This window comes from Theropithecus gelada, chromosome 2, assembly GCF_003255815.1.
Source record: "Theropithecus gelada isolate Dixy chromosome 2, Tgel_1.0, whole genome shotgun sequence".
Lineage (NCBI taxonomy): Eukaryota > Metazoa > Chordata > Mammalia > Primates > Cercopithecidae > Theropithecus > Theropithecus gelada.
Window position 1 is genome coordinate 163,624,301 of NC_037669.1, and position 9,344 is coordinate 163,633,644.

The 9,344-nt window shown below is 38.7% G+C and overlaps 1 protein-coding gene and 1 long non-coding RNA gene across 3 annotated transcripts in view; one reads left to right on the top strand and one right to left on the bottom strand.

Moving 5' to 3' along the window:
* The window catches only part of PLCL2 (phospholipase C like 2), a 200,040-nt gene that overhangs the window by 142,676 nt on the left and 48,020 nt on the right, over positions 1-9,344 (top strand). For both annotated transcript variants that reach the window (XM_025377645.1, XM_025377646.1), the window contains exon 4: positions 3,457-3,532. In XM_025377645.1, the coding sequence (XP_025233430.1) occupies positions 3,457-3,532 (76 nt within the window). The remainder of the gene's footprint in view (positions 1-3,456; positions 3,533-9,344) is intronic.
* LOC112619581 lies at positions 3,325-5,012 on the bottom strand. The gene is made up of 2 exons (XR_003118254.1): positions 4,867-5,012; positions 3,325-3,496 (listed from the first exon to the last, which is right to left on the bottom strand). It is a non-coding gene; the product is annotated as an uncharacterized LOC112619581 (long non-coding RNA).

Sequence of the window (9,344 nt, forward strand, 5' to 3'; positions counted from 1 at the left end):
CTCCTGCTGTTTACTTTCAAACCTAGGAGGAATGGCTTCTCACTATTAGTGTTCTCCACCCTGATGTATTAGTCATCTTCATATTTTATATACTACTCATGAATGGGGGGCGGCAGTGATATTCACTCTCATTATCAGCAGAGGAACTTCCTGTATTGAAATCTAAGTCCCAAGTGGATCCTTCTGTGGGTGTCAACGTGGATACCATTACACCGCAAGTACTTCACCATTAAATATCCCACCAAAGGGCTGTAGCTTCAGAGTATTTAATTTTATCACATCCCATAGCTCACAGGCTACAATAGCAATCCCACCTTTTTAGTTATTGTTTATGCTTCTGTTTTATTTCTGTACCATAGTCCTAGTGCAGCAAGTGTTCTTTTTTATATATATACTTTAAGTTCTAGGGTACATGTGCTTCATACTCAGCCCTTAGCTCAGGGTCCCACACATAGAGGGCCTCAGTAAACAATTGTCCCAAGAATAAACAAATAATCCTCCAAGTGTTATAGAATTTAGGAGGCAGATGAGTTTCTGTATCTGGACCCTTGAGATGAATGTGCATTTATTCAGCCTTGCATATATTTTATAGCTGGAAGGTACATAATTATTTATCCTTTGGTGATACTTAAACTGGAAGATGATTCTAAGAATAATAATGCAACTTATTTCTCTGAGCTTCATCACACCCAGCTTTTCAAGTAGAACTAAAATTAGTAATGAGTATTGGAAACATTGCCAGTGAACATATGAAAGGAAGGCATTCAGCTAATTTGGGGCTACCAGAAAATGCTCTGCCAGGCCTCCTGGATAAATGGGGAGTCAACCGTGACAGCTGCCACTTGAAAGTGTCTTCATTGCGCCAGTCGCTCCTCACGCATCCTTTCATTTAGTCCTCACATTATGAGGTGTAATGTCTTTAGTAAGCTCATTTTATGGGTAAGAAATTAGAGTTGTGAGGTTAAATATCTTGTCCTAGATGACAAAGTTAATGAGTAATAGAACCAGGATTGGAACCCATGTAAATCTGTGCTCTTTCTGTTACTACACCATTCCCCAGATGAGTTTCTTGTCTGCCTGTGTGAGCCTCTGCTTAATGCTGCTGTTTTGTTCTTCTCCACTCCTGCTTTTGCTCCTGTCCTCATTTGTTTCATGACTAGGTTCATTTCATTGATCATATTTTTTTTCCTTTTCCTGTTTAAATAATGGGGACACAGTTGGCCAGTTCTTTGATACTAAGCTGTGACAATCACCATCCTTGCTTGAAGAAGTCCTTGCTTCTTTGTATCTCTCATTTGGCTTGACATCAAAGCTGAAAAAGGTTACTGATGACGGTATGAACCTTTTCAGTATGCAAATTATGTAATGGCACAAACGACTTTATATCAGTGTAATAAAGTTCTTAACGGTTCATTTTTATCGCTGCCTGTTCAATATGTCAAGCTGTAAAATAGAATATTTTAATTTACAGGAATGACTGAGATCTTGAAGAATGAATTTGAAAATACTGAATTCCAAAGTGCAAACTCTGCCATAGGGTGTGGACTTCTTGAGGACAGGGGTTGTATCCTGTAGGTGAGGTATCCCTGGTTTCCACACAGGGACTGCCTGCAGTAGATCCCAGTGATGATTAAAGATACATTATGAAGGCGTAAATAAATGCCTACCTTGGCCTTTAAACTTGTGATGTTTACCATTTTTTAAGAACTGTACAAGTTGATAAATACTGTTTGACTAACCTTAAGAAGCCAGTACACTTTTTAAGAGACATGTTGGTTATATTTTAAATAAGTATAACTTACCAAAATATGGTGGGTTTTGAGTTATACAAATAATCCAACCTACATATATTTAGTTACTATAAAATAATTACTAGGGCAGTTAGTGGTAAATGCTATAAAGAAAAATAAGGCAGGCCAGGTGCGGTGGCTTATGCCTGTAATCCCAGTACTTGGGCGGCCGAGGTGGGAAGATCACTTGAGCCTAGGAGTGTAAGACCAGCCTGGGCAACATAGCAAGATCCCATCTCTATAGAAAATGTTAAAAATTAGCCAGGCATGGTGGCACGCACCTGTAGTCCCAGCTGCCTGGGAGATGGAGGCTGGAGGATTACTTGTGTCTAGGAGTTGGAGAGTGCACTGAGGTATGAATGCACCACTTCACTCCAGCCTGGCTGACAGAACAGACCGTGTCTCTTTAAAAAATAAATAAATAGGCCGGGCGCGGTGGCTCAAGCCTGTAATCCCAGCACTTTGGGAGGCCGAGACGGGCGGATCACGAGGTCGGGAGATCGAGACCATCCTGGCTAACACGGTGAAACCCCGTCTCTACTAAAAAAATACAAAAAACTAGCCGGGCGGGGTGGCGGGCGCCTGTAGTCCCATCTACTCGGGAAGCTGAGGCAGGAGAATGGCGTGAACCCGGGAGGCGGAGCTTGCAGTGAGCTGAGATCCGGCCACTGCACTCCAGCCTGGGCGACAGAGCGAGACTCCGTCTCAAAAAAAAAAATAAAATAAAATAAATAAATAAATAAATAAATAAATAAAAAATGAGACAGAAATGAAAGGAATGGATGGGTGTTTATTACTTAAAATATGATGGTCATGTCAAATAGATGAGTAATATTATAATACAAAATATTTGGACATTTAAATACAAATATGTAGAATTTATACTAAGGCAGGTATCATAATTGTACCCATTTGAGCCATGAGGGTTGTTTCTGGCTATCCCATTTCCTTTTCATAATGATTTTAGAGCCAACAAGATTACTTCAGAGGGATCTTTTCCTAGCTTTTTGGTGAGTAAAATAATGGATCAGCTGTTCACTGATTCTTTCTCTTCTTCAAGCTTGAGCTCTTAAAACAAGCACATGCAATTTGGAATAAGAATTCAAATTTGAACATTTTAAAAACCACTAATAGAAACATAAAACTACTAGTTTTAGAGGTACTATTAGTGATGGATGGTATCAAACAAATGCTATTTTTAATTCTCATTGTATGTTTTAAACTGAATTTCATATGAAGACATTTTGGCTAAAATGAGTGAAGTGTGTAGGTGTTGAAGTTTTCTATAAGATGAAGTTGAAAATTTTGTTAAAATGGATAACCAAAAATACAGTTTAAAACTCAGATCAGATTTGCATGCATATTTGTAGCTTTTCACGCTGAAATGAACTCAGTTCAGTATTAGCTCAGGGTTCAAGTTCAGTGTTGTACTAGCCTCACTGCACTTGGAAAGTAATACTATTCGCATCTTGTTTTAATCATTATGCGGGGATGTGTGATTTTATCATTTTTCACATGCACATTTGAAGTTGAGTAGTGGAAAGTCAGATAAAAAAGCGTTTGATATCATCATATCAGCCTGTTTTAGGAGAAGAGCCTTGTGCATGAATGCAGGAGGGTGTCTAGTTGTCAGGTGTAATCTCATGTCTGAATATTCCCTTTGCAGATGATTCAGTCCCTCAAGGCGTTGATTGAAAATGCAGATGCTGTATATGAAAAGATTGTACATTGTCAGAAGGCAGGTAAGTGAAAGTTTGTTTCCTCTCTTTAAAATAAAATTAATAGCATCATATATTTTGCCCCAAAACTATTTCATTTTTTGGATGCTATATCAAGAAAATCAAATAAGAAAATTGTTTTTCTACAACTAAAGAAAATACCAATTCAGTGGTTCTCAGCCTTAGGTAACAAACTCACCTGAGGGGACCATTCAGAATACATCAACATTGGTCTGAGGTGTGGGGCTGGGAATTAATAATGATTTTAAATTCCCAGGTGTTTCTAATGTACAGCCAAGATTGAGAAACTCTGCACTAATCTCTTCTTCAGTGTTAACTGTGTTGCCAAAGCTCCTGCTGGTCACCTATGACTCTAGTACACAGTAGAATAGGTAAGGCTTGAGCAGAGGGAGAATGGCTTCTTGTAAAGGAGATAGGTACCAGTTACAACCTCCTGACATTTTTTAACACACGGGCATTTTCAAGTGCTGATAAATTCATTAATTTAACATCCAAATGTTATACCAGATTATAAAATTCTTCTTATGTAAACAATCATCCAGTTAATTTTAGCTGTGGTAAAACCAAAAAATTCGGTATTCTGCATCGTAATAAAAATACACAAAATGGAGTTCTTTTAATTTTCTAATGTTTTGAGTGTTGATTTGGGAGATTCTAATATAAAGAATATTTTCAAGTCATAAAAAAAAAAAAAAACTGTCCTGACTTTCTGAGGCTTTTTGGTTGCTATTCTTTTAAACTAAGAAACTAAATCGCCTACTCTGAAAAAAAAAAAAATCCCTTATCTCAGAAATGAACTTGTTTAAAATAGATCAAAGATAAATATATGTGTGACATTTTTTTCCAGTATCTATTGAAAGAATATTCATATTAGTGACTAATCAACAAACTCCACAATCCCCATCTTGTTTTACTAATCTTGTCAGCAAATGTTATTAGCAGAATGATCTTTCTATTTCTAGTCCTTTCCAGGCTAACTCTCCCTACAATCTACATTTAAAACAAGTTCTTCAAACACAATTTTTATCATGTCACTGTCCTGTACAAAATCATCCAGTTGCTTAGTAGGGTCTCTGGTAACAAATCTAAACTCCTAACTTCGCCAGGAGGAGTGAGGTCATCTACCAACAAGCCCACCATTTTGCCAATATTATATAAAATTTATTAAATCATCTGTTCATTCATTTAATAGATGTGTTTTGAACTTCTGTATGCATAAGGTACATGGTAGCCCTTGCATACCAAAACATGAAAAAACAATGATTGGTTACCTTCTGGAGCCTTCAAATTGAACAGGAGATATGGAAGTAAACACAGTAAATATATTGAATACTTACCGTGTGTTACTCAGGAGTCTCAAGTTGGTGTGTGAGGCACTGGGGAGACATTGGTGTTTGTGTAGAACAGGAGAGGGCCTGAGCTTTCAGGTACTGACCATAATAGCTGTGTGCAGAGAATGTCCCTGGGCAGACCTGATGGGAGGCAGTTGACAGTAGATAAGGAAGGTGCTTCTGGAGAGTGAGGAAGGAAGGGAAGGGATGGTGAGCCATCCACCCTCTGCTTTGGGCTGCCTGTCCCCATTCCCTGTGTTTTTACTTAATCAGATTTTCACATACCACTCATCTGCTGAGACTTCTTTCTCTGTCCTCTCTGCCAATCTGTACTTTCTTCTTTTTCAATTATCTCAACAGTCTTCTAGGAGACCTTTCAAGATTCCAGGATTTATGTTACCTAAAGCATTCTATTGAGCCCTTTAAACCTTTAATTTGCTTCAGTTGGTAGGGCTTCTTCAGTTATTGTGTATTTTATTAATGCATTCCATCTTGTAAACAGGATAATAACCTCCTAAAGCACTAAGATTGTATATCAAGTTGCTCTCTGTATCTTACGCATGACATCTGTTCTAACATTCTGCGCAGAGTAGTTGCCCAAATATTAACTGACTAAATATGATTTGATTTTAATTATTTGATTCCATTCAATGCATGTATTGCTATGAAAATTATGACCTTTGTGGAATTTGAAAAACGAACTGTTTATCAGAAAAAAAAACTATTCAACGATTTGAGTTATTGTCAATTCACTGGTTTATGAAATTTGATAATTTTGAGTATAATGTGGCTTTCTGTTTATGTTTGATTTCAGTAAGAGATACATGTGCTTGTACTTAAAAAGCTGAAGAATCTTATCTATTAGGGATTTTGATTAGGATGGGGGAAGAATAACCACTGTGTAATGGTTCAAGTTGCTCTGGGTTTAAAGATCTTTAGAAGCATATAAAGATTATCTTTTGGTTTCACAGTTACTGCTGAACGCCTACACAGCCCTTCTGTTATACCAAGTACTTATTTTAGAGTCCTTTGATCTTTTGTTTCTCATGTTTACAATTATGGTAAGGACATATAGTCATTAGTCATATGAAGAATTGCTAATTTATATTGGGCTCAAAAGACATTTGCCTAAGATCTTACTTTTGATAAGTAATTGTTACTCTGCTTGCCAACAGATATAGGTCACCAAAGTGCTGCAAGAAAGAATTATTTTCGATGTATTTCAAATGTTAAAGCACAAACATATATTTTTATTAGTTAAAACCTCATTTAAATAATTGAATGGAAATAAAGAGTCAGACCTCCACCTCCAAACACGTTAAAAAGCGTCCCCAGTTCAGAAGGGTTCAGGCTTCTGGCTGTGTAATCTATTTTTTACATAGGGACATGCGTATGCTGATGTTAGTACTGGGAAGAGGAAGTGTGGCAGGAGAGGAGTGCTGAGAAGTGAAGACCTCCAACCAAGGTAGGCTAGGAACCTATGCGTCCCAGTAGTGGAGGACCCAAAGGGACTGCGGAAAGAGCAGTGGGAACAACTCAGAGATGCGCAGTTGGAGGCAGCCTGCCTGCATAGTCCTCTCTGTTAAGAAGAGAATGCAGTAGCAGAGAGAGTTGGGGTAAAAGAGAAATTTTAGTAATAAAACCATGTTGCTAGGATTATAAACGACCCAGTGAAGAGGAAGACATTAATAGATGAGACAGAGGTTCAGGATGAAAGATGTGAGGTCAGGAATGAAGTACAGCCATGAAACACTTGACCTTAGAAAGGGAGAAAGGCTCGTCGTCTGAGATAATACAGAAAGCCGTGACATTTAGAAAAATTCTGAAAAAGAGAGGAGTGTTTTCCATTGATGAGGTAAACAAGGAAGTGGTGTCATAGGAGAACACCAACTTCGGGGGTGAGGAAGTGAAAGCGGGGATTCAAGACAGGGGCAAGAGTATGGGGACGTTGCTCAGAGTCAGAGATCGGCAGTGCCAGCCAAAGGGACTGATTAAATATCAGATCCTGCTGGGGTGATGGGATGCGTGAGTCTGGGCCGCCATGGGAGTGAGAAGTGATGTGGCCATATAAGAATGGGTCTTTATAATTCAAACACATGCATACACGTTCTCAAGTAGGGGATTGGTAAGGAACACCAGCAGGAGAGCTGAACAGGAATCTGCAGAGGGAGAAACATCATGAAAGTTCATTTGTTAGACATGTATAAAAGTTGGGAAAAGATGTGTCAAATTCTTTCAGGGCAAAAGTCTTTTCCACTTCTAACACCTATGTCTTTGTCTCTTTCAATGCCAAAACTGTAACCCATTTTTGGATTATAATTTCCTTTCTAGTCGCTGAATTGGTATGCTTAATAAAGGATAGGAAGATGATCAAGAAGGAAACCCAAACTGCTTTCCCTCAGTGAGCTAGGTGTTTCTGTCAGGTGATTTTAAATGGAAAATAAATTGTTCTCTGGAGGAGGAAAAAAGCAAATCAATGACATCCTGTTAAAGATGATGAATTAACAAATGCTTTTAATCTCTACTCTAAAACCTCATTAAAATGACAGTAAAGGTTTTTTTTTTGTTTTTTTTTTGTTTTGTTTTGTTTTGTTTTTTTAAAGCCACAAATCCATAAGGACAAAGAAAACGGGAGCAACAAAATTCTAGAAACTGAGTAACAGCTGAACAAGTGATAATTGGCTTAGCTACCCACTCAGGAACCTGAATCTAAAGCTGGTCGTGGGGGGCCTGACACAGCCTGACTCACAGGCCAGGCACCAGCTCAGATCTAACCTGGTGACCGGGTACCTCTGGGAACTGGGATAAAGCTAGTGATAAAAGAGAGAAACTGTCTGGAAGCTGGATTAATTAACACTTAGATTTCTGTGTCCTGACAGTAGGGAGGTTAAAAATAGCAAAATTCCCATCCTTCATATGGGGAATTTAATAGATGATGCTTGAAAAACAATTCTAAGTAAACAATATAAGCATGTTACTTAGAAATATGAACATAAATACTAAAGAAGGGAAATAATCAGCTAAAGGTGTTGAATGTGACTGCTTCTAGGGAGGGAGAATTGTGGACAATTATTTGGTTCTTTATGTACATGCATAATTCTAGTAAAAATAAAAACTAAATTTGAAGAAAAAAAAAAGGAAGGAATCAAGGGACAAAAGCTGCCGCAGGAACTGAGGATGTTCCCAAAGATGTGATCCCACACCCACAAGGCCTGGGACAGTGTCAGGTTGCAGAGGGGCGGAGAGCCTGCAAAGGACCCCTGCTGGCTTCCCTGTGTTCATGGGCATGCCCCAGGCAGAGGTGATGCCTGCATGCCTGGGAGGATGAGAGCCTGGTTCCCCTTTTGGCAGGAGAATCTGTTCTGTGCACTTTCAGAATGACTGTTAGGAGGGAGGATCAAACTAAATGAAAGATGACCCAGCCCTCCCCAGACCTCTTTAAATGGAAGCTTCTTTGCTAAAAGCTTCAACGTATTTTCATGCATGGCCAGGGTTGCATCATCACTGAGTAAAGTGGGATCGAAGAAGATAACTTTCCTAATAATAAAAGCTTCAATTACCCTTCATTTTAATCAATTTAATGGGAAATTTTCAGTGGATCTTATACATCCCTGCTTTCTTAAATTTGATTTGCCAAAAACAATTTGAACATTTGTTTTGAAGACCCAGGATCATCTTGAGATGCTGCAGTTTAATGCAGTGATTTCTTGAAGTCTTTAAGTTTGGAGGCCCCTTCACCTGCACACACAGCAGCCTGCCTGCTGTGACTGTTCAGATCTGGACATGGTGTTAATAGTTTAATTCCATCTCCTTTCATTAAACTCTCACTTCCTACTACTTTGTACTCTATTTCTAACTGTCTGTCTGTATACCGCTCTTTTTTTTTTGCTCTTATATTTGCTGCTTCCAGTCTGCTGAGCTGTTGATGTCTCCCCTGTGACCAAGCGATTTATCTTACATAAAAGAGGATGAGGCCCCAACACACTCCTGCATGGGGAAAACCGGCAGAATGTCAGGCCAGACCTACATTACCTGGATTTAATTGCTCAGAGACTTTTTTTTTCCCCAAACTCCTCATATCTCAGTGTGCTCCTAGGAGCTGAGTTTATCAGATAAGTAAGCCATCACCATCTGTCACTTGGTTCATGCACATCATCTTGCCCAACATAGTAAAGAAAATCATCTGCGAGATTCATTCTGAAAGCACTTCTCAAGTGTTCTGTTTGAAAATACAATTGTGTCCCAGAGATTCTGGTATGTTGTATCTTTGTTCTCATTGGTTTCAAAGAACAACTTTATTTCTGTCTTCATTTCGTGATGTACCCAGTAGTCATTCAGGAGCAGGTTGTTCAGTTTCCATGTAGTGGAGCGGTTTTGATTGAGTTTCTTAGTCCTGAGTTCTAGTTTGATTGCACTGTGGTCTGAGAGACAGTTTGTTATAATTTCTGTTCTTGTACATTTGCTGAGGAGTGCTTTACTTCCAA